Source organism: Delphinapterus leucas, chromosome 19, assembly GCF_059928025.1.
Source record: "Delphinapterus leucas isolate spDelLeu-1000000601 "Yukka" chromosome 19, BTC_Dleu_Yukka2, whole genome shotgun sequence".
NCBI lineage: Eukaryota > Metazoa > Chordata > Mammalia > Artiodactyla > Monodontidae > Delphinapterus > Delphinapterus leucas.
The window spans coordinates 59,194,786-59,219,685 of record NC_143147.1 but is presented as its reverse complement, the minus strand read 5'-3'; the positions used below and the strand labels follow the sequence as shown (position 1 = coordinate 59,219,685).

General features: G+C 53.5%; 1 protein-coding gene across 6 annotated transcripts in view; it reads left to right on the top strand.

Annotated features, from left to right (window-relative positions):
- RPTOR (regulatory associated protein of MTOR complex 1) overlaps positions 1 to 24,900 on the top strand; it is a 349,270-nt gene that overhangs the window by 294,235 nt on the left and 30,135 nt on the right. For all 6 annotated transcript variants that reach the window (XM_089901574.1, XM_089901573.1, XM_089901575.1 and 3 more), the window contains 9 exons: positions 2,488 to 2,553; positions 3,064 to 3,255; positions 3,591 to 3,731; positions 9,091 to 9,208; positions 10,084 to 10,224; positions 10,510 to 10,668; positions 18,098 to 18,216; positions 23,630 to 23,733; positions 24,344 to 24,527. In XM_089901574.1, coding sequence (XP_089757700.1) covers positions 2,488 to 2,553; positions 3,064 to 3,255; positions 3,591 to 3,731; positions 9,091 to 9,208; positions 10,084 to 10,224; positions 10,510 to 10,668; positions 18,098 to 18,216; positions 23,630 to 23,733; positions 24,344 to 24,527 — 1,224 coding nt within the window. The remainder of the gene's footprint in view (positions 1 to 2,487; positions 2,554 to 3,063; positions 3,256 to 3,590; positions 3,732 to 9,090; positions 9,209 to 10,083; positions 10,225 to 10,509; positions 10,669 to 18,097; positions 18,217 to 23,629; positions 23,734 to 24,343; positions 24,528 to 24,900) is intronic.

Here is a 24,900-nt window from a genome sequence, read left to right as displayed (position 1 = left end):
CTTCCTATAAGTGTTTTTTTAATTAATTTCTATGTTCCCTACCTCTAGCTCCTAGCATAGTAAAAAGAACAAAGTAGACACCCTAAATAATTACTTAATATAACTTATTTTTATCAGAATGTTTAATTAAGTCTAACAGCTTGTTTACACAGTCTTAGATGGCTTTGGTTGTATAAAGGAACTTTTGTGTGTAAATTCACCCTCTAGTTGGTTTTCTGAACTAAATGGCAATAATAAAAAAACAAACACATTTTTCAAAATACAGAAAACGTCAAAAACAGGATTGTTATGAAAGGTAAGTAGAACTTGTGTGTTTTAACTGAAGTGTGGTTTTTAAACATTATCATAGGCAGTTAAAGTTTAGACTTTATACAAATGTTGGAAATAATTACTTCCCTGTTCTTCAGGGTAAACAAATCAAACAAATAAGACATCTAAGCTGATAAAATGCAGTAAAGTGGTGAGCGAAGCCAGCACAAGTGGGCCCCACTTCAACTACAAACACATTGAAGATTTGAGGACATAGATGTGAAAGAAAGGAAAGGAAATCCCCAAATGCCAAAAACCGATGTCAGAGGAGGGGCACGGTGGGACTCACAGGCAGACCTCACAGTGACCCTGGCGCTCCACACGCGTGCAGCCCCGAGTCTGCATGGAGAACACGGGCCTGTGGGGCGAGCCGCCCACTCACCAGACAAGGACAAGAAGAGCTGGTCCTGTCTGTCCACGTCTGGGCGGAAAGTCAGGAAAGGCCCCCGTGAGAAACAGAAACCCCCCCTTGCGGGGGGAGCCACCAGCTAAGAGAGGAACATGAAATCTCCAGGGCCTGCCTGGAAGCGGCAAAGGCTGAACCTTTCTGCAGGGACACCTACGAAGCCAGGGTACTGAGACTAATGACAGGACCGCTGGCCTGCTCCTAACCCATGTTCAAGGGACATAAGCAGAGCTGGCATGTAAGAGGGTTGGCTCCCCAAGAATTGAAACTAATAGGATTCTCTGAAAAAGACTGACAATCAATACAAATAAGTATGTTTAAAATTACTGAATAAACAATTTGTTTTAATTACATCCAAAAATAAACTCTTATGTTTCCTCATAAGTACTTTTGTGACTATTATAAAAGAACAATGTATTCTGTCCTTTTTACTCCTCCTCAAAAAATGACCAACTAGAGTCATTTAATAAATAGGCAGATTTGGGGGGGAAAAAAGAACCTGTAATGAAAGACAGTCACTGTCATTAGAAGCTCCGTAGACAAATTAAACAGCAGAATCGACACAACGGGTAAAGGAATCCGTAGAGAAATCACGTGAGATGAAGCAAAGCGGAGATGTGACGGAGGGGCTGAAAGGGCTCGCTGCATCCAACACAGGCCAGAGGGAGATGGTGGGGGCAGGTGAGGCGGTGGGGGGGGGACACATGATCCAACTGGTCTAGCGGAGAATTTTCCAGATTTGAGGAAGAAATGAGTTTTCAGGTTTATAAAGCACAATTAGTCTTGAGAAGGTTAAATAAAAACAAATCCCCACAAAGACTTATCGTAATGAAAGTAGAGAATGTCAAAGGCAAGAGGAAAAATCTTGAAAGTAACCAGGACAAAAAGGAAGACTGTTGCAAAGATCTGGACAGCAGTCACCAGAGTAACGGGTGGAAGACTGAGGAGAGGCCCTCACAGCACAGGGGGAACCGTCACCCCGGGACCCTGTGCCTGCCCCGGTGTCAGTCAGGGAGAGGGCGAAGCCAGCACATCTCAGGACCGATGGCTTCCCATGCGCTGACCCCACCCAGGCAGCCAGGAGGACCGCACTTCAGGAGGAGATGGAGCCCAGGGGACAGTAGGATGCAGGAAGCATCGGAAAGCAGACATCTGCAAACTTGTCATGTATCTAAATCAGCATCGGCTGTAAGAATAAGTAAAAACAGTCACTCACGTGAGGGGCTGACACGTGAGGAGGAGTATTGGGAATCCAAGGGAGACACAGGAAATGACTAACTTTATTCATTCTCTAAAGAATGACTAGGTACCACTAATAGTTAACATAACACTGATCTCTGAGTCAGTAGAGGCACAGAGGAGAGGAGAAAATGAGAATCGATCCGTCCACTAGAAGACCACGAGGAAGGGATAATGAAGCCAAGTTAGGGACTGTGGTCGGTCGTTTTACGACCAGGGTGATTTGCTTCCATAGACTTGGGCAGGACAGGGCGGCCTCTGATGGAGCAGAATCAGAGAGGCCCATGCCCCTCCTGCAGCATCAGACGTCAGGGACCCATCTGTCCTCTGAGAGGCCAACCCCAAACTGTCAGACCCTCTTAAAAGTGCTCTTCCTTTTTGTGGACTCAAAAGACAATAAAGCTGGCTCCCATTACTTTAATTACACACCAAGCATAATCATAAAGATTCTGGAAGGATAACTCTAGTGCTTGGGAGTGATGAGTTTCCACCATGAAAAAAGTGCAAACTAGCAGGTGACTTCTGTTTTCCAGGCTGAGCACAGGACCATGACAGCCTTCATTCTGGCTGTGATCGTTAACAGCTATAACACGGGGCAGGTGAGTGTCACGTCACGTCCCCACCCCTGCAGGGCCTCCCTGTGGGTTGCAGAGGCACAGCCCCGAGCTCCAGTATTTGGGGGCCAGCGGAACTGTTCTGAATGTCTGATGAAACAGTGACCTCAGAAGAGGGGGTGTTGCAGGATCACACCAACCCAAGGGACTCCATGGGAGGAGTGGGGTCCGGACCCTTTGTTTAGCCAGGGTGAATTGATATTGGTGGGATTTAAAATGAGGAAAATTGAGGGACTTCCCCAGCGGTCCAGTGGTTAAAAATCTGTGCTTCCACTGCAGGAAGCGCGGGTTCGATCCCTGGTCTGGGAACTAAGATCCCACATGCCGTGCAGCACAGCCAGAAAAAAAAAAAAAAAAAAATGAGGAAAATTGAGGACATCTTGCGATGTGATTAAGCAACATTTCCCTGAGAAACGCTGGGAGCTGGGGTCCAGCCCGGCACCCCTCCCTCCTCAGTGGTCAGGGTGATGCCGTGTGTTGCCTGCCTTCTTGCAGGAAGCCTGCCTCCAGGGAAACCTGATCGCCATCTGCCTGGAGCAGCTCAACGATCCCCACCCCCTGCTGCGCCAGTGGGTGGCCATCTGCCTCGGCCGGATCTGGCAGAACTTTGACTCGGCCCGGTGGTGCGGGGTGAGGGACAGCGCTCACGAGAAGCTCTGCAGCCTTCTCTCCGACCCCATCCCTGAGGTGAGTCCACACCCACGGCCACTTCAGACTAACTGAGGTCAAGGTATGCCTGGAGACCACACAGCCAGAGAGGCCCAGCCCCGGCCCCAGACCCCTGCGTCCCCCTCTGTGGGTTCCCCGGTGCCTGGTGTGGTCTCTGATGCCTGCACAGCCTGTCACCTGGCCCCCAGGCGGGGCCGCCACTTACCTCTTGTTTCCCTGCTCCTGCTTGGGAGCGAGTGGAGCTGGGCCAAGAGGACCGTGGACGAGACCGGGCTGCGTCGGGTCGGCTCCAGGGGCCCCGGCTAGAGCCAAACAGCCAGCCGCTGGGTGACTGCCCCCTGTCCCACCTGCAGGTGCGCTGCGCAGCAGTCTTTGCCCTCGGCACATTTGTGGGCAACTCCGCAGAGAGGACGGACCACTCCACCACCATCGACCACAATGTGGCCATGATGCTGGCCCAGCTCATCAACGACGGCAGCCCCGTGGTCCGGAAGGTGCGTGGCCCCCGCCCCCAGGCAGCACCGAGCGCCTCCAGGCCGGGCTTCCCCGGCGCCCAGGTTGAGCCATGACCCTGACCCGACCACAGCAGCAAGCACTCAGTCCCCGCCACACCGGTGTGCATGCTGCTGAGAGCAGGCTTTAAATGTTTGTTTAATTCTCTCCAAGATAGTTTCTTCACCAGATACTTGTGTGTTTGCTTCATTTAAAGGCATTTAACAGGCTGCGTCTTCTGGCAGCTTGTATAATAGGCTCCTTCTTGCCTGGGAGCAACACTTAAACACATCAGGAGATTCAAAAGAGCAGTAGCCACCCACAGACAGGTGGCAAGGTTTGTTTAGTGTATTCCCCTCCCTGCCCCCATGTTTGTCAGCGAATGAATGGAGCAGTTCTTTGCAGTTGAAACTTTTACTTGTCTGTTTCGATGTAGAAGTACCACAATTTCCGTCCAAGATCTCACACCCCTGTCAAAAGTTGGCCCAGAACGGTCAACCCTCCCCCTCCCCCAGCCAAAAAGGGCCATGGGGGGGAACCCCAATGTCTGCTGGCCGCATTTTGGGGTGGCCTTGGAGCCCTGCCCTGGGAGCAGAGACTGTTTTAGGACCAGGAGGGCAGCGTCGTTCTGTGTGTGACCTTGAGTCACCTCTCATCACCTAGAGGTGCCGGGCTGCTTCTCGGCATGTCTGAGATCCCTGTGCCAGGGAAGAGAGGTTGGGTTTGTCAGAGGTGGGTGTGGTTTTGAAGGGTATTTGTTTGGAGAGCAGACCCCACTGACTTGGTGGCAGGGACGTTGTCAGAGCAAGTTCACATTAGCCAGGAAGGACTCATTGCATCTTGAGTTCCCTCAGAGGGCCGTGAACCCAGTTGCTAACATGCCAGGTTATCTAGAGAAATGTTAACAATGTGGAATGATCCTGGAGGTGCCTTTTCACAGCCCTTACTTTTTTATTTTGGGTTCTCATCATTAGCATCTGTCTGAATCTGGCTTCCTTGAGTCAGTCTTCTTTTTCCCGAGTCAAATTGCCTGTATGTGGACGTCAGTGACCAAAGCAGCCCATCCTGAATTGTCTGTTAAGATTCCTTTTAAAGAAAGGAAAGCTGTGTTTCAGTTCTTTCCCAAAAAAACTTAAAAAGAATGTTAATAAAAATAGAAAGAATGTCCATCTGAGTCTCCAGTATCAGAATGGTCGCTAGGTCATCAGGAACACGGGGACTTCCGCCCTCTCGAGCATGTCCCAGGTGCCCTGACGTTCCCAGCCCCAATCCACTGGCTGTCCCTTCCGCAGACACTGGGATGCTCGGGTGTAGCCAGGTCATTCCTGTGGGCACTTGATGTTGGCCTTGCCTGAGGTCAGCACGTCCACAGACAGGGGTGCTGAGAAGGGGCCTGCTTCGCTCACCCAGCACTCGGGCTCAGCTCACAGCTGCCTCTGCACACCAGGCTCGGCGTGTGGAGCAGCAGGCATCCTGCCTTTGAGAGGTACAGGGTCCAGGTGGAGAGGCAGGCACAGAACCAGGAATTGTACTGAAGCCCTTGTAAATGAGCAGCACCCCAAAGGCCAGCCCAGGTCAGGGGCTCTGGCCCCATAGGGGGAGGAGGGGAGCTCGTGCCTGGGTTGTGAGGGATGAGTAAGGGACGGGGAGAGCAAGTGAGGCAGGAGCATGTGCAGAGGTCCAGGAGCACAAAAGACCATGGTGCGCCTGGGGCTGCCCATCCTGTGTGCGCTGGAGCGTGGAGCTGGCGGGAGGGCAGTGGGGGAGAGGCTGGGAGCAGGCAGGAGCGCGCCTTCTGTAACCGTGTTCTTCTCTCAACACATCTGAGCGTCTGCCACGTCCCAGGTCCTGTGTCAGGCCTCGGGACCATCACTGCCTCCAGGGCTTTTACTCTCTAATGGGGAGACGGACAGCAATGCAGGTCTGTTAAGTAAGTCAAGGGGGCTATGTTTGCCATGGAAACATGGGCAACACGGAGGTTCAGGGAGACTGAGGCCCTTGGGTTGGAGAGAGGATCCAGGCTTTAATAGGGTGAGTGACACCAGCTCAGAGGCTGAGCCTTCCTTCTCTTCACGGAATCCTAATGCTGTTGGCAGCTTGCTTTTCCCGTCTTTGTCCAGAGCACGTGGTGACAGTTGTGGCATATGGTGCTCTGAGGAACACAGGCCCAGCCTGCTGGCGCAGGAGACCCAGCGTTAGGGCACCTGAGGGTATGAAACAGGACTCGGCCCTGGGCACTGCACTCCACGAGCTGACCTTAGCTAAGGCTTAAGAAGTCCCAGCTGTAACCAACTGCTGGTGTCTCCAGCTCGTGGCAAAATGAGAAGAGTCAGGGTATTGTGGCGGGGTTTCGTAAAGTCACATGTATTCAATATAAAAAAGATTGCCTTGGGCTTCCCTGGTTGCACAGTGGTTGAGAGTCCGCCTGCCGATGCAGGGGACACAGGTTCGTGCCCCGGTCTGGGAAGATCCCACATGCCGCGGAGCGGCTGGGCCCGTGAGCCATGGACGCTGAGCCTGCGCGTCCAGAACCTGTGCTCCAGAACGGGAGAGGCCACAACAGTGAGAGGCCCGCGTACCGCAAAAAAAAAAAAAAAAAAGATTGCCTCTGTTGACTCCTGAACGATGAAAGCATCCTTTCCTGGGGGAGGCGATAATGACAGAGATGGAAGGGTTTTGCTTGCTGACCTGTTTAAGGAGTTTACTTGATAAAATCAAGAGTCAGTAAATTCATGTCAACCTCCCAAATTATTTTGAACTTGAGCTTGTCCAGGAAGTACACGATCCAGACTGTCCATCCAGTCAGCAAGCTGCCCACACCTCATCAAGAAGGGCCAGGCCAGGGGAGCAGGTTTGTGACCCCCCCCCGCCCTGTTGTCACCCCACCGTTCTCAAGGGCTGACCAGTCCAGCCCCGCGACCCTTGTCTGCAGCTTACTTGGTGCCATCTACCTTAGCAAGGAAAGCGGGACACATTTGAATCCTTTATCTCTAGTTTACATTTATTTATTTAGTAACCGCAGACACGGAGGAGCAGTACCCGGCATCCTCCTCCCCTAACACACATCTGACTCCAGCCGAAACTGATGAACGGCGTCAGAGGGTGTTTCCCCATTGATGCCCAGGACGTCTCAGGTGGAGGCGACGGGGCAGGATGAGCTGCCAGGGCTGGGGTGCCTTCTCCCGCAGGCGAGCCCAGAGGGCGTCCAGGCGGAGCAGATGTGCTCCCTTCCCCAGAACGCTGCTCTGTCGTCCTGGGAGCTGAGTTTGATGCTCCATGGCCATGGGCCAAAAACAAATGTTAGCCAGTAATTCATTGTTGAAAACGTGGAGTGGGGATGGCCCTGGGGAAAGACCTGGGAACGCATGTGGTCCAGCCTTCCAGGCGACCACAGAGGAGCATTAGCCGACTCGCCTCGGGCCATGTGTGTGCCCAGGCGTAATGTCCCTGAATCCTGACGACAACTCACCTAAAAAATCAAACCATTTGTTAAAAATTATACTGTATCTGAAGGGAAGAGTCTTCATTCATTCAGCAGATACTTACTAAGCGCTGCCCGTGTGCCAGGCCCTAGGTCACCAGGCCTCCAGAACTTGTACTTGGAGATGGGGCAGACCAGGGTGTGATGTGGCAGGTGGTGAACTGCTCCGAAGGAAGGTCGGGAGTGAAGGTAGAGAGTCGGGAGCCCGGGGCGAGGCATCATCGGCCTTTCCAGGCCGAGGGGGCAGCAGGTGCCAAAGCCCGGAGCGGGAGGCCTGCTTGGTCCGAGTGTGAGCAGGCGGCTGGAGTGTGGAGGTGGCAGGACCACTCTGCCGGGAAAGGGAGTGAGGCTGCTGGCTGGAGGGGCTCGAGTCGCTGTGCTGATCTGCTTCCAAGGTCTGAGAATAACTCGAGCCTCTTGCCCGGCCTGCGCCCCAGCCAGACATGCCTGCAGACCTCCGAGGGCTGGAGCCCATGGCTGCTGCCCAGCAGGAGGGGCTTGACCCACGGCTGCTTGATGTGGGCCTTGCACTCAGCCTCCTGTCCTCACAGCTGTCCCTGGATCAAACGGTCTGAGACCTGGGAATCTGCTTCAGGTCCAGCTGAGCCCTTTCACCAGTTCAGAGTGAAGGGAAAACCTGTGCTTTTTGAAGACGGCTCAGGCTTCATCTTCACTGGGAGGGGCCGGCGGGCAGCCCCTCGACAGCCTGTTACTCAGCGCCTGTTAGACTAGAGGACCCACTGGGTGGGCATCCGGATCGCCAGAGAGAGAGAGATGGGTCAGGATGATTCAAGGGTCTAACTGAAGCCACCAGAGATTTCTGCTCCTGGCACAAGCCGAGGGTCCCCAGCAAGGGCTGAACAGAAAGGGGTGGGCAGCCGGTCCTGGGCAGGTCGAGTTGGGCTTTGGAGAGCACTTGGTGGACACACATGGTCAGTGGTTGGAAGGGCCAGCCTGGAACTCAGAGATGGGACCTGAAAAGGTAGGTTTGGGAGTAAAACCCACACATGTGCTGGGGAGGCCAAGGAGTGCGTAAGGCTGAGGTGGGAGAGACCCTCTCAGGAGAGAAGGGGGCGGCCAAAGAGAGGACCTGGGGGCCCCATCCGAGCCCAGCTTATCAGCACCTCGGCACAGCTCTCCTGGCCCTGGGGGTCTGGGGGATTCACGGAACAAGAAGGGGCTCTCAGACCTTGGTCTTCTTCTAAGTATTTTTCTAAAAAGTAAAGTTGTGGAAACCATTTGAATAATGATGGGAAAAGTAGTGCAAACCGACATCCAGTTTTATTTCCCGTGACTTTTAGGATCTCCAGGTACTCAGGTCATAGAACCAACTGCCCCAAAAGAGGTAAATTGTATTCTTCTCCTTGGACTGAGGCAACTGGCCTGAAGTCATGTAGAACTTTCCTGTTACCCTTTTGGGGGCTGGAAAGTAATTTATCTTCGAAAATTTCACATTTAGTGGAAGAGCGTGCTACACTGTCCGGGGTATCCTGCCTTAATGCCCAGGGTTCAGGTAGCTCTCCACGGTGTTGACCGTGGGAAGCCGTGAGGGCTCTTCCCCATCCCGCTCTGGGGTGTCCTCAGCCTGCATCCCTACAAGGCCCCCCCTCACACCTAGTGGTCAGCAATCTCTCTGCCGGGTGTCCGGGGCATCCCTCAGAGGCCCTGATCTTGACCACATGGCTTGTTCAGAGGTTTCTGCTCACGCCGGGGGCTCAAGAGTGCTGCGTTGAGGGCACAGCCCCTGTCTTGGCACCGAGTGCTGTCCCACCGCCCCCCACAGTGGCTCAAGCACTCAGCGCCAGCATGTACATCTCACTGCTACTCTGAGTTGCCTCCCAGCCCCAAGTCAGTGTCGCTGTCCTTTCTCCTCCCGGCAGGAACTGGTGGTGGCTCTGAGTCACCTTGTCGTTCAATACGAAAGCAATTTCTGCACCGTGGCCCTGCAGTTCATGGAAGAGGAGAAGAACTACCCACTGCCCTCTCCAGCCACCACAGGTACAGCCACCAGGGGAACGGCACTGAGGTGGAGCCCATGCGGCTCGCTGGCCCAGGGGACCCTGGTCAGGACTGTCAGCAGGCCCCTCGTTCTGCTAGGTCCTGAGCCCATGTGTCAAGTCAGGGCCACTCAGATATCTGCAATTCCCATCTTCCCAGAATAGAAAGGACAGGAAAGGGGGCCACACTGACCCTCTGACTGTTTTCTTTCCTTTTTACCCTTTCTGGAAATCAAAGTCATGGAAATCTTGGAGGGTAGAAAATGCTGCCATAGGGGCTATAGGAAGGCACGTTCTCTTTCTTCCCGATGAGTCCTCACGTCACTGTCACGTCAGGCAGCTGCTCGTCTCACATTTGTCCTTTTACCAAATTTATATTTCATCATCTTGAGCTGCCCCCTCCCTCAGACAGCTGTGTCTTCAGGAAAGAGGGCTTGTGATCAGCCATGAGACCACTGCTGCGTTTAGTACATCGGGGAAGGGAAACGGCTGGCGGACCTGGGCAGGGTGGGATTGGTGAGTGGGAAGGCGGGGGGCTGAGCCAGGAGGTGGCCATCCTGGTGCTACCCTGGGCAGCGGCCGCAGGCAAGTCCCAGAGCACCTGGTATGGTTCTTGGAGAACCATGTGGGCCTCTGTAGTTGAACTCTCACAAAACGCCAAGCGTGGGTCATGGTCATCTGCTCCCATGCTCCCCTCACCCCAGTCAGGACCTTGTCCAGCTTTGTACCCCAACATACATGTGTCAGAGACCCTGCTGAGCAGAAGGGCCCTGTTGTAGCGTCACATCATCCAGGTAAAAGCCACTGTCACCTGCCGTCTGGCTGCCTCCCACCTGAGCCCACCATTAACTCTTCTCTCTCCTTCTCTCCTACCAGAGGGTGGGAGTCTGACCCCCGTGCGGGACAGCCCCTGCACCCCCAGACTGCGCTCCGTGAGCTCCTACGGAAACATCCGTGCCGTCACCACGGCTAGAAGCTTGAACAAATCTTTGCAAAATCTGAGTCTGACAGAAGAATGTAAGACCCCAGAGGCTGGGTGCTCGAGTCGGGTGGTTGTGGGTCATCTTCTGGGACCTTTTATTAGATGTGCCCCTGCCCCCTCCTGCCATCTGCTCACCTGGGCGTGAGCAGAAGTCGTGGGTCAACCCCCCAGGGTGGCCAGTGATGATCCTGCAGCACCGCTGGGCACAGCCGCTCCTGAGCCCCACAGCAACCCCCTACCCCGTGCCCAGCAGCCCAGCCCCAGGGGAGACGGGGGTGGGTGTGCTAACTGACGCTTTGCCCGTGGCGGTGCCCCACCAGCCAGCGGCTCGGTGGCCTTCTCCCCCGGGAACCTGAGCACCAGCAGCAGCGCCAGCAGCACCCTGGGCAGCCCCGAGAACGAGGAGTACATCCTGTCCTTTGAGACCATCGACAAGATGCGCCGAGTCAGCTCCTACTCCTCCCTCAACTCCCTCATCGGTGAGTCCCACTCCTCCACGTCTCCACCTGTCCCCTCAGCACCCATGGGTTCCCGCCCAAGTGGATGGTGCTTGGACACGCTTAGTGGGAGAGTAAAGTGAACGGGGTAGGAGGAGGTGAGGAGCGTCTTGCTGTGGCAGCAGGAACCCCCCGCCCTTGGTTGCTGGTCTGATCCAGGCCATCTGGGCGAGCCGGCCTTGTTGCTTGGAAAGGCTGCAGAAGTCCCAGTGCTGCAGAGCAGGGGTGTTCTGCCCCCAGGAGACATTTGGTGTGTCACGGCCAGGGCACAAGGGGGCTCCCAGCATCCAGTAGGCAGAGCGGCCTCCAATGGTGCCCAGGGTCCCCCAGAGAATGCATGTACGAGGTCCAAGGTCAGAGCCCTGCTCCAGGGGCGCAGACGGCCCTTCCCAAGTTCCCTGGCCGGAACCCCCCATCACCCCCATCCAGGGCCCCCTCTGTGCTTTCACCTTCAGCCAGTCCAGCAGTTTCACACTTGGCTGCCTGAAAATTGAAATTTGAGTTAAGGGTCAGCGTCATCTCGTGTTCTGCCTTGAGTGGTGAGCCCCTGGTTCTGCTGCTGGGCTCGCTGAGCGGTGGGAATTCACCGCATGTCCTCGCTGCATGACCAACCATATCGACCCTTGTGTCACCGGTAACACACATAGGACTCAACCAGACAGCCCCTCTGCGCTTGTTCTTGGCACCCCCGTGCTTTACCAGGCCTCATCTGAAGGTTTACATAATACTAGGAAATGCTGTAGATGCATAAAAACGTAGACTAATGTGACACACCTCCCCGTGTGTGTTTTGTTCCCAACTTAAGGAATTACAGATAGAGTTAAAGCGCCCAGAGCCCCTCCTGGTTCCCTGCTCAGGATCCCTGCACACTTACTCTCTGGCTGTGGATCCCCATGGACTCGCACCCTTTCCCAGGGTTTAAATGTCATGTAAATGGCGCCACACATCCTGTGTCCTCAGTCTGCCCAGAGGGCTGTGTGTCCACACTGGTCACCTGAGTCTTGTTCACACCCTTTCATGATCTGCTGCAATTCACTTGTCCATTCTCCTGTTAACGGACAGTACCCTTGCTCTGATTTTTCCTTCTTTTCTCATTTTCTTTTTTCTTTTTTTTTTTTTTTTGCGGTACGCGGGCCTCTCACTGTTGTGGCCTCTCCCGTCGTCGCGGAGCACAGGCTCCAGACGCGCAGGCTCAGCGGCCATGGCTCACGGGCCCAGCCGCTCCGCGGCATGTGGGATATTCCCGGACCGGGGCACGAACCCGCGTCCCCTGCATCGGCAGGCGGACTCTCAACCACTGCGCCACCAGGGAAGCCCTTTTCTCATTTTTTAAAAAGCAAATTCAGGATTTGGCCCCAGCTCCACCTCCTGCCCTCCCCCTTGTACCTGGCAGTGCTGGGCTCCTGGGTTCCTTGGCTCCTCCCCTTGGCTTCAGGGCTCCGCCTCCAGACACCCCACAGGCTTCTCCTCAGTCCAATCACAGTCCTGCTCCAGAGTCACCTTAAAAGAAGTCTTCCAGGCTCCTCCCACCCCAATCCAGAATAGCCTTCTGCAGTCACTCTGAGTCTTTCCCTCTCTGTTTGCTTTTGTCCTGAGAACTTTTCCCCAGCAGACTTATGATGCAGGATCTCATTTATTCAGCTCGGTTTTATCTCTGCTCAGGGGGTCAGAGCCACGAGTGCAGGAACTTTGTCCTGTCTCCTGCCACAGACCCCCACACCCCGTGCCTGGTACACAGCAGGCACCCCCATAATGTGCACGGGTGTGGGCCGCAGCAGACACACTGCAGCCTGACACACGTGGGGTCTGACAGCTCCACGTGGAGGGAGATTGACCACAAAGGGCTCTGTTCCAAGGAGGACAAGCTCCCGTGGCCCTGCTCGCTCCTGTTCTGGTCAGGCTACCCCGTCTGATGTGAGCGAACCGACTCCTCGTGGTCTTAATTTGTATGTCCCTCGATTATGATGAGGTTGAGCTCACGTGTTCATTGGACTCCTGTGTTCCCACTCCTGCAATCATTTACAGTATTAGTTACCCTCCTATTTCGTTGGTACTATTTTTCATTAACATTCAGTTCTTGGTTGTTTGCTTGTTTCCATGATAATCCCTCTACCTTAGAGCTCACACTCTCTTGGCATCACGTGACAGTGTTAGATATTTCTGACTTGCCGTTTTTGTGATCTCAAGGGGGAGGGCAGTCTAAACGTGCTTGCCAGCTGTACCCATGAGCCTCAAGACTGGTCCTCTGCTGGCCCTAGAAAGGACTCAGGACTCTCATTCCACAAGACGAGTCTGTCTGGGGCCCATAAAGGTCTGAATGGACTGTAGGGTCCAGAGCTGGTCGCCATGCCCCACCCCCAGCAGTACGACCCAGAAAGGGGGATCTTTTTGTCCTTGGCCCTGGGTTGGGGATGTAAGCGGTGAAGAATAGGTGTTTCTTTGACGCCACATGAGATTGGAGGGTACGGCCCGCACCTCCCACCCCTGCCGCCTTCCATGTCCTCCAGGGACTTGAGAGCCACGTCACTGATTCCTTCCTTCACACAAAACCTGACTCCTGAACATTTTTTTACTGGAGAAAACTGAATTTTATCTGTATATGGTTCATATCTTCCCACTTCAGTGGGAAAGTTTCACAATGAGCCGGAGCTGGAAGGAGCGTTAAGGAGACAAAGTAGCTGTGCACCTGAGTGCGCGCGTCCACCTGGAAACCGTGGTGCTTACATAAGTGTTTAAAATTCATAACCTACACCGAATCCCATTACTTGCAGCATTCGCCTGTTTAAAGTCAATTTTTTCTTTCATTTCAACTAAAGAACAGCAGTCTCTAGCCTCTTTGACTGAATATTGCAAAAGAGGTTTTCAAAACCATGGCAACCTAGGACATCCATTCATTGCCACCTTCTCCCAGAAGACTAGCCCCTCCCAGGCTCCCCCTCCATCCCCACTGTCTCTAAAGCACTCGAGGTCTCGCCTGCTGAGCGAGGTGCTGTCCCCCCACAGGAGCAAAGCCTGATAACGCATTTCTCCATGTGCCTAAGCATATCTGCCCAATGTCTGTGAATCTGCACTGGGACCCAGCTCTGTCACCACCTTCTGGAATCTTCTTTGATGTCTCCCTCCGCATGTTTCTCACCCACTCAGCTATTTGACCTGACCTCCATGTGTGTCCCCAGTCAGTTCTTTCCATTTCCGGGCCCCCCACCCCAGGACTTGGCCTTGGCTCTCACACCCCACCACCTGTCCAGAGCAGATCCCCCCAACATCAGCTCTGCACGGACCACTGTCTGGCTGATGCCTTTGCAGAAACTCGTTTCCTGTAAAGTCCAAGCTGTGGCCGACACTCAAGACCTTCCTTCTGAGAGCAGCCTGGCCTTCACCATAGCTCCGCCCACTGTGCCCACCACCCCAGGCTGGCAACTGGCCCCCGAATGAGGCCTGGACACCTCTGCCTTTATCCCACATTCCCGCACCCGCCTTTCCACACAGCAGTGCTCGCCCATTCCTCTCCACGCTGGCATTCTGCGGCGTCTCAGGAGGCCCTCCCTGACCCATCAGACGCCTTCGTGTTGCACACTAAACCTGCGGCGTCACATCGGGCCGTGAAGTTGCCATCTTGATCAACAGGTTTGGTAAAGCTGCTATTTCTTGCTCTTGTGTGTAGCAGGCAGCCTCTCCTCCCTCCATCACCTGCCCTTCTGTCCCTCACCTGTCCACCCGTCACCATCCTGCCCCTCATTCCCTCCCTCCCTCCCTCTCTGAGCCTCACCCCATTCCTGATGTCCAGAGGTCGGAGTGCAAAGAGTGGGGAAGGGGGGGCCCTGGTGCTTTTGTCTTACCTTGTCCCCCAGGTGAGACACAGGGGAGCCCCTTGAAACGGTTGTACAAACACACCTCCCAGTCCAGCCAGGGCTCTGTCCAGTAGGCGAGGGAGGACGTGATTAGGACCCTCCCAGAGGGGCTCAGAGTCAGGGTCACCAAGAGGGGAACTGCAGAAGCCCCAGGCCCTGGGAGCTGATTCCCAGGGAGGCGCCCGGGCCGCATCATGCGATAGAGCGTCAGGGTTGGTGACCCCTGAGACCCAGGCAACAGGTCACAAGTGACAGCTCCTGCCTCCAGGGGGCTCCACCTTCCTTCTCCAAGCTGCCTTGCCAACCCCCGGGGACTCTGGGGCCCAGAGTTGGCCACAAAGCTCTGAGCAAATTTTCCTGAGTCCAATGCTATTTAGAAAGTTGTGGCCATTGCTCTGAAAAATAAATCCTAAAACCATTAGTTATGATCTTTTATTACTTTTAGTCTAGACATGAAAATAGGCTCTCAGCGCTTATGGGGACTTTGGCAAGTGCCAGACACGGCACCCTGTCTGAGCTGGCTCAGCCCAGCGGTACCCCCCATCCCCACGGGGGCTACACCCGCGTTCTCGTCGTTCCAGAGGCCCGAGCTCTGTGCTGCACAGACTCAGAACGTTCCGATTTGGAGACAGCAGATGTAAAACCAGGACAGTTCACAGAACAGAGAGGCGGGGGGGGGGGGGGGGGCCAGCCCCAGGAGAGCAGTGACGTGGAGACAGCAATTCCAGGTCCCTGTTCTGTGTTTTCACAAGTAAATCGTATACCATTTACTGTGGTCAAGGACACTACAAAAATTAGATTTTTAAAAATTCCCTGTTGAATCACAAGCAGAGTGATATCAAAGTCGAAATCTTCTGCAAGAGAGTCAACAATAGTAATAAAAACTGAGATTTTGTGAAGTGAACAGTACCCCTTCCTCATTGCACAGTGTCACGCTGCACCCCTTCCTCACGTTTATACCAAAGTTGCCTTGATTAAGGCCCTTGTGGGCTCAGGTGTCTGCCCTGGACCCTAGTAAGGAGGCCCCTTGGCCCCCATTGTTCCCCCCACTTCCTCACGGACCTGTTACCACAGGTCCGTCATCTGTAGTCAAGCAGATTTACTGTGCCCTTCACAGCCCTCTTGTCACACAGGTCGACTGCTGCCCTGATCACTCTGAGCTCAGAAACAACGGAGGGGAGAGGATTTTGCCCAGTGGCTGTGGTGACTGTGTGGGGTCTTTGTAGGAACGTCCCATCCCGTGGGGCCAGTTCTCCCATCTGAGTGAGCCACGTCCATGAACGTGCTTCGCCTCGTTCCCCCGTGCGTCATGAATCGGGACCGTCTGCAGAGTGAGTGTGGAGCGGCTTCTCCCACCCTCCTCCTCTGGGGAGACAAGAAATAGCAGTGGCTTGGTGGCCCTTCACCGCAGCAGGTTCCTATGGCAGCCGATCTGCTAGGACAGGAAAGCATCTTCTAGGAAATTTCCCCGAAGAGATTCCGACTGCCTTGACAAACAGCCCTGAGAATTTGTAAATCTGGGCAGCTGTCATGAGCCATGGCATTTGAGAGTCAAGAGGTTTTTGTTGTGTTTCTACACTGAGTAGGGCAGAGGACAGCAGGGAGGACAGGTGTGTGTTTCCATGTGGACTGTTCCCTAGCTTATGGTCCCCTCTGTGCAAGAGTGCATCTGCCTGACGTTATTCACCAAACGAAGGTCCAAATTTATACTAGACCCAAGTCCCTGGATGTGCCCTCCTGATTCCTGTGGGCCACGAGCTTTCGAGAGTGACTTTCCTCGCACACAGTAGGTGCTCAAACTGGTGCTGATGCACGCATGCCAAATGAGTACCTGATGGGGCGTTGCTCTGACCATAGAACACTCTTCGCCCTTGGTGGCGGGAGATGCTTTCCAGGCCCTGCCTCTCGGAGGTTGGCCTGCGCAGGCAGCTGTGCTCCTGCAGAATTATTTAGAGGCCGCAGCAGCTGTCAGCACCTCTTCCCAGAACTAGGGTGGAAGGATAAGGCGACGGGAGTTTTGTGAACGCTCACTGGGAGGTATTTTATATGTGGTGGTCCCCTGGGGAGTGCGGCCATGCCACATGCGAGTGAGGGGTTGGCCTCCTCCAGCTCCATCACCCTGTGAACAGGCGGGCATGCAGCGGGCAGGCCCTGCAAACGTAGGCACCACAGTCCCTGTGGAAAGGGGGCTGGGACCCTGTCACCTCCCGTTACAAATGAGAGGGTGTCGGGTGCGGTGAGCTAGGACTTGTCCGTAAGCACTGACGTAGGACACACAAGAGAAGCTGACCTTTACTCTAAACCTTCGTCCAATCCCTCTTCTGTGATTTGAATGTTGTATAAAACCCTTTGAACAATGGTGTCCATCAGGAAACTCTGTCCTCCAGTGGCCCTTCTTGTGCTTAAATTCTTCATAATTAGAGGGACTTTGTTAACTAGGGGCTGGCTGGTCAGATGGCATGAGATCACAGCTTGTTCGAAATCCTCTGTTACTCCCTGTCTGTCGTTGAAGAAGCACTTGCTTTTCAACAAACCAATTGTCCAGCTTCCCCCAAATAAAAAGGATGCAGTGGTATATGGCGGCCTCCTCATTCGGCCACATGCATTCAAACTCTTCATCCTTTGGATGCTAGGCCTTGCTGTCCTCCTCTGTAAAGCCTGGGGTGATGCCTGCAGCCAGGATGGTGAGGTTAAATAGGACTGAGCCGCCTTCCCTGGGGGTGGCCTCCCATCCCTCATAAATGTTCCTTCCCTGGGCTTCCCTGGTGGCACAGTGGTTGAGAGTCCGCCTGCCGATGCAGGGGACACGGGTTCATGCCCCAGTCCAGGAGGATCCCACATGCCGCGGAGCGGCTGGGCCCGTGAGCCATGGCCACTGAGCCTGCGCGTCCAGAGCCTGTACTCCGCAACAGGAGAGGCCACAACAGTGAGAGGCCCGCATACCGCAAAAAAAAAAAAAAAAAAAAAATGTTCCTTACCTTTCCTTCGGATCCACGATTTACCCCATCTGTGTTTATGTCCCGTCTCATCTGCCTTGGCACCCAGGCACTCGGCAGGCCCTAATGTGGAGAGCACACTCGGGAGGTGCTGGATGCCTGGGGAGGTCCCGGGGAGCGTGGGCAGAAGGCTCAGTGAGTCACCGAGACCAGAGCAGGCCATGAATGCAGAGGGAGGTGTGGACAGGGACTCAGCCAACATTCTCCACTCGGGTGGGCCATGACAGCTCCTAGAAATCTAGGCGTTAAATCCAGTGCTGGATAGTACTCTCCAGGCAGCCAAGGCCTGAAAGGAAGTCCTGCCCTTTTCTAACTTTTCCTTCTAGAAAGATCCAGCCACAGGAGGTGAAATTGTGTGATCAAGCCTGTTCACCATCTGGGATTTCTGAATCTCTGGGCCCCTTATCAGATAAGAGAACCGGAGCTTCCTGTAACCCCAGCTCTTCTAAGTGTCCACCCCTGATGCATGGTTAGGTCTTCAGAAGAGGGAGCTACCCCAGAAGCTGCCCCAGCGTGCAGTGGCAGCTCCTTGTTGTTAAAACAGCTCCCATTTCTCTTTCCTAGGTGTTTCATTCAATAGTGTTTACACTCAAATTTGGAGAGTCTTGCTACATCTGGCTGCAGATCCCTATCCAGATGTTTCCGATTTGGCTATGAAAGTACTCAACAGCATTGCCTACAAGGTACGTGTGAAGGGCGTTCTTTGTGAAGCTCTCAGGACCCTGGTTTTCAGTTATGAATGTTCAAGCAGAGAACTCCAGTCATGTTCAGGTCTACGCATGGTTTAGGTTTAGAAACTTTGAACGAGCGTTTTGAATCCAGAGATTCACAATATAGGCTAAATTCCATGTGCATGTAGCTTCAGGTGGGGCATGTGTCACTGCTTCTGCACACCCACATCAGGGCAGCAGAAAATTAGGTAAGGACATCTGTATGACCCGTAGTGATGTCCTCTCTTTCATTCCTGGCACCAGTAACGTACAACTTCTCTTATTCATGACTATTTCTGGCTAAAGGTACCTCTTCAAAGAACTAGCTTTTGGTTTCATTAGTACAGTTGACCTCTGAACAACACAGGGGTTAGGGACACCAACCCTGACCCCCCGCAGTCAAAAATCAGCCTTTCCCATTCATGTCTCCACAACCCTGAATTCTGTAGTACTGCAGTGTGTGTTTATTGAAAAACATGTGTATAAGTAGACCCGTGCAGTTCAAACCCACGTTGTCTAAGAGTCAGCTGTGTTTCTCTGCTGTTTTTCATTCTGTGTTTTATTGATACCTGCTTTTATATATATTGCTTCATTTCTTCTGCTTACCCTCAGTTTAATTTGCTCTTCTGATTCTAGTTTCTTAAGATGGAAGCTTAGGTCGTTGATTTTAGTCCTTTCTTCTTTAGGGACTGTAAACTCTCCCAGTTCTTTTTGTGAGCTCTGGGAATTATTTGGCCTTTCAGTGGTTCTTCCCCCACCCTCATGGGTTTTCACGCCACCCCCAAGCAGAAAGTACTCACAGATTTGAGAGGCCTCCCCTGCAGACCCTGGAAGCTCTCTCCTCTCTGCCCTGCAGATTCTAGCCACCTAGGCTTCCATGTCACTCCGATTGGTCCCCTCTGCTAGCTGCACTGCTGGGCTCTGTCTGGATACCCTTCCCCCACCACAGCTGGGTCTGCAGGAAACTGACTGCAGGCCAGGAGCTGGGCAGTGATTTCCCTTCTCTCAGCAGTACCCGGTGCCCAATGTCCGAAAACAGCTGTTTCTTTTTTTTTTTTTCTGTTTTCCAGCTGTTTATGGAAGTTGGACAGTTTACATGCAGTTAATCTTTCATGAATGGAACAATAATGAATGCCACAAAGAAGTCATTCGTTATAGCATTTTTAAAGATTTTCGTAACTTTTTGATTAAATGTTAGGCTTGCAGACAAGTTACAGGAAAAGTACAGGGAAATATTGTCACGTGTCACAGTTTACCTGGCGTGTCTCTATCCTCATCTGACCCTAATCACTAACGAGGGGTCGTCCTCAGGCTGCCACTTGCCTGAAGGCACGTGGCTTACTCATAGCTTCACTCCTGGTCTGTTATTTTTTCCAAACTGGTTATCAAGCCCTCCTATTTGCTGCTGCCTCACTGGGGTTGGCCTCCCACGTAGCCCAGCCTCCTGCAGCACCTGGCCGCCTGTTGGCACCATATTTGTGTGGTGTTCGATTCCCCCACCGACGTTATTCTTCACTGGTGAAGTTCTGTCTTTTCCTGGCTGATTGAATCATCTCATTGTCTGTGGCTGCTACTTCAGCTCCTGGTAGCATCACAAGTAGTAATAACACAGCCTCATCGTGTACCCAGTCTTAAACTGTTGTAGCAGTCAACTTCCTCTTCCTCCTTAAGGAAGCAATGAGGATAATTCAGGAACACATTCTGGGTTTAACCCCAGCCTCTGGTCACACGTGTGACTCTCTCTGGAAGCAGAGACTCCTAGGTACACAGTGTTCGCTGCACTTCCTGCCTGTGAGCACTGCCAGCCTCATGGCTAAAGTGCTAGGCATTACTGTTGGCCGACTCGGGACTATCGGGTAGTTTATTCCACTCTGACCTCCCTTGCGCCCAGTGAGCCCCTCGCCCACTTTCTTCATCATCCTACCGTGTGACTCACCACAAAGGCACCTGAATGCTGTTCCACCCTCAGGGAGTGTGGAGTCCTGTCAATGTCTGTAGGAGAGAGGCCAGTGAGTTAAGGTAACTCTTTCACTCTGTAATACAAAACTAAGAAATAGTCTTGTCATCTGCTTTTTCAACTAAGGATACGATTGATTCAAACATCAAACTTCTCTAAAATGTATGTTTGTTACAACATATTAGGGCCTGTGACCAAGGGAGGGAGGAAGTACAGTCTTGGGGAAAGAAACAGAGGAAAAGGAAGGAGGTCCTGGAGAAAGGCACAGCGGACTCGAGTGGGTGTCATCCTCCTCGTCTGTGAAAATGGAGCCTCCCTGCTCTGCCCAGTCCTGGCCTCACTGATGCGAGTTCCCCTCCTGCGAGGCCGAGGATTGAGGGCACCCAGGCCCCCAGGTGTGCGGCTCTCCCAAGTGCCAGCTAATTCATCACGGTCACCACCGTTGCTTTAAGTGAATTCTACCTGGGACTTAGAGTCCAAAAGGAAAGTTTATATTATTTATCTAGGAAGTGTGGTTTACAGAAAAATTACTCTTTAGATAAATAGAGTCACGTGCTTTCATAGGTGTCCATTCTCAGTGCTCCAGCAACCAGGGGCTCTGCCTCATGCTTAGCCCAGAATTACCTGTAGACGATCCTTTGGGGAATCACCTCCTCCCACATGAATCCAGATCTTTGGTATGCAGTTAACAGGGACTTTTCTGAAATACTCCATCCCCCAAGAGAGAGCAGCCAAAAGCCTCCGTTGGTGTCCTAAACCCTGACTGTGTCGAGATCCAGTTGGGAAACTCGCTGTCCTCGTCACCTCTGTAGAGTGTTTTCTCTGCACTGGATCACGCTTTCCTGCATCCCTGTGAGGCGACGTGTTCTAGTGGAAGATCTGCAGAGTAAGAAAGCGCTGGGAGCGGGAGGCAGAGGGGGTGTCTTATTACGGCCCCAGGCTCCCGTTACAGCGACCACCCCCATTAACTGCATGGGGGTGGGGAGCACAGGTGGGGCTGTGTGAGTGTCCCTGCAAATCGTTTCTGTGTTTGCACTGGGCTAAGAGGGTACATCTGACCTAGAATCCTACTAACAAGGTGTTTGCCACTCTCTAAAAAGTTGGCTTGTAGCCCTAATTATGACCTCCCACTGCTGCCCTTCCTCTTCTGGACTCAACACTTGTTGGGAAGGGAACTCACCTCGGGCCTTCATCAAAGCGCGTCTGCTGGTCCAGTGACTCCAGCGCAGTGTCATGGAGGGAGAATGACAGGGTGTTGACACCGTGAGAACAATGGGCAAGTGTGCTCGCAGTGGATGGGGCTCGCGGTGAGGTCCTGGGGTCTCTCAGACCCACGCTCCATCCTCCTCCATATACAGCCCAAGCCTGACATCCAGCAAGCACACCGGTGTTTCTCTGTTACCCTTTCCTGGCGGTGTGCTTCTGTGTGAAACGGCGACTGGAACCAGCACAGAAAGGGGCCTTCCTGGAGGACATCTCCCACAACCTGCTCGCCACCTGCTCCCGGAGCAGCCTCCATCCACACCAATCCCATGGACAGGCGGGTCTGCGTGGCCACCCCCCACTCATGCTCACCACTGCAGCACCACTGCAGTGAATGTTTGTTGCACAAATAGGAAACGTTAGGCAAAGAAGCTTCATCTAAGCCTGAAACCCTAGGATCGATCACCAGTCATGGGGCCTCCCCAACCAGTGACATGCCACCTCTCAGGATTTCCAGAACGGATGCAAAACTAGAGCTGGGTGCAGCAGCCGTCAGCGTGAACTGCATTAAAAAATCACGGCTGTCTTCTTTGCCCTCGAGGCTGAGACAGAACAAGCCAGGGCTGTGCCACCTCCACCCCCAGGGAAGAGCAGGGAAGCAGAGTTAGTCACCCCAGGCCCACGCGCTTCTTCCCTTTTGGAGCCTCCTTGGAGGGGAGCAGTCGGGGTGGGGGTCTCGGGGGAGATCAGCACCGTGGGCTCCAGCTCAGGCAGTGGCAGAGCCTCTGTGCTCAGGGAAACTTTGAAAGGTCGTGGATTCAGCCGAAGTCTGCATTTCAACCCCAAAGTTTTCTGTCTCTCCTCTGTCTCTCTCTCCCACTGCTTTTCTAGAAATTTTGAGGAGACACATATTCGGTTTATAGTTTCTTAGCTTAAATTTCTTTTCTCCTTTTAGACCTCTTAAGGGATCATTTGGCTCTCAGGCTTTGTTGGGGTTGTGTGTGTGTGGAGGCCAAATAACTTAAATAGCAAAGCAAAACAAACACAAACAATACAACTTTTATAATTCAAAAAATAAAAAAGTTTTTATAGGCTGGTTATGATTCAGTTCTTGCTGTTTGCATTTCAAAGTGAAGGATTATCTGGGAAACATTGGTATTATGTTGGTGGTTTTGTATTCTGTAATTTTCTACCTGTCAGCTGAATATAGGTATGGCCTTCCTAACTGCTGAGAGAATAAGCCAGAATTTGAGGGTCTTCTGTAAGTAGCCAGTCCAGGGTTCTCCTGGAGCATCACCCCATGAAGGTCGAGGCTCCGCCCATCTCACTGGGTGACACCCAATCTTCGAGAACTGAGCCTGGCACCAGCCACACTTGGGCAAGTGGTGGCCAACAGCCGCCACTCCTGTTCTCTTCCTGCCAGAGTGGCGCCCCCTCCACAGCATCAGCCCCTTTCTGGTCCTTTCACCCTGGATGTCCAGATCCAGCAGGCCCATCCAGCTGTCCAGCACTCAGAACAGAGGTCCAGGAAAGAACTCGGCATCAGTGGGTCCACCAGTAGCTAAGCAGTGACACCCCTGTTTGCTTATTGTCTCCTCCACCATTTTAAAAAATCACAACAAAGCTGCTTCCCTCCTGACTGCCAGCCCAGGCTGGCACAGACCCTCTGCTGGGTAAAATATCAAACCTGCACGTGATCATGGGAGGAAGTGCACAGACCTGGGTCTTGTCTCCATTCACAAAATGCTGCACCCAAGGTGCTGTTTTGAGCCTGTGCCGAAATATGACAACGAACAACCGAGGCTGAGCCTAGGCAGGCTCCTTCCCAAGTGCCAGCTCTGCCCAGGAAGCTGCTCCCTCCAGGGGAGCCCCTGCCATGAGAGGGAGCCTGGAGAGCCTTCCTTCTCCCCAACTTCCAGACCCCCCCACTCCTCATTAGTCCCAGTGCAGTTTTGTGACAGCGTTTCGGGGCAGGGGCCGTCCTTGGAGCCTCATTGAACCAGGTGAATACTTTCCAGAAAAGCAACAGAATATCATTTTATCTAGCGGGTGACATTTGCGGGGAAAATTTTAACTGGGCCCTTCCATTCCTATGAGATTTCCTCAGCCAAAAGCCCTTTTCTGTGATTTTGAAGCCACTCAAAAGCAGCCACCAACCTGTGCTTGTCTTGTAGCCTCAGGTTGTCACAGTGACCACCCACCTCACTTGTCCCTTTGTTCCTTCAGGCCACAGTGAACGCCCGGCCTCAGCGCATCCTCACCACCTCTTCCCTCACTCAGTCGGCACCCGCCAGCCCCACCAACAAGGGCATCCACATCCACCAGGCGGGGTGAGTGATGGGCAGCTGCCTTCCGGGGTCTGGGGAGGTTCCCAGCACAGCCTCCCCCCGCCTCCCCCTCCCTCTCCAGCCTGCAGGCTCTCTCTCACACCCCGACATCTTCTCATCTGAGCCCCTCCTAGAATCCTTTCCTACCTTTATCTGCACAATTGTGACAGCAAAAGTTGACCTGAACCTGACTCCATTCAGAATTTTATCAGAGAGGGTCCGTGTCTTCCAGTGAGTGACCAGCAGGGTGGAACCCTCCACTTAATCAGTGTTCACAGAGCTGTGCACTGGATCTCAGGGGAGTAGACGTGCCCTGCACCCTCCTGGAGCCTACTCAAAGTCCTGCCTGAGTTTGCCTCCGGCTGCATTGGTTTTCAGGGGAAGATGGTTCTCAGAACCTGCAGGCAGAAGCTAGGAGGGCTCATTCATTCAGCATCAGCAGCTCAGGTTCGGAGGTCACGTTGCCAAGCCACCAATTGAGGATGGTCCGAGCTGTGACCCTGGGCCCATTCGCAGGATCTGGGAGTGGGCAGTACCAGGGGAAGTTGCTTAGGGTTTGGTTTCAAAGGAGTGGGTTCTGGGTAAAACAGTGTTTCTTTTTTCCCGACGGCAGAGGCTCCCCACCAACATCCAGTGCAAGCAGCTCCAGCCTGACCAACGACGTGGCCAAGCAGCCGGTCAGCCGAGACCTGCCTGCAGGCCGGCCGGGCACCACAGGCCCCGTGGCGGTACAGTACACACCCCACTCCCACCAGTTCCCCCGGACACGGAAGATGTTCGACAAGGGCCCAGACCAGGTACGGATGTGGTTTTAAACACTAACTCTAATGGGCTTGGGTGCTGGGACGTTCACTCCTGAGAGGAGAGGCACCACCTCGGGCGACGGGGTGCATGTGGCCTCGGCCCGGGTGCAGAAAGCCGTGAGCCACCGACGGCTCTGGGCTCCTGCCCCCACATCTGGGCAGATATTGCAGGGTGTCCCTCTTCCTCCTGCAGCCCCTTGTTCTGGGTTCACTCTTGGCAGCTTCCATGTAACAAGCAGCACATGGGCTGATTGGCTTTTTCCCTTCTCAGTCAATAGCATTTGTCTCCACTAAACGTGGCAGCTGCTCCACAGAAGCGCTTGTTCTGACAGGTTGTTTGCTTTTTCCATCAACATTCAATTATGCC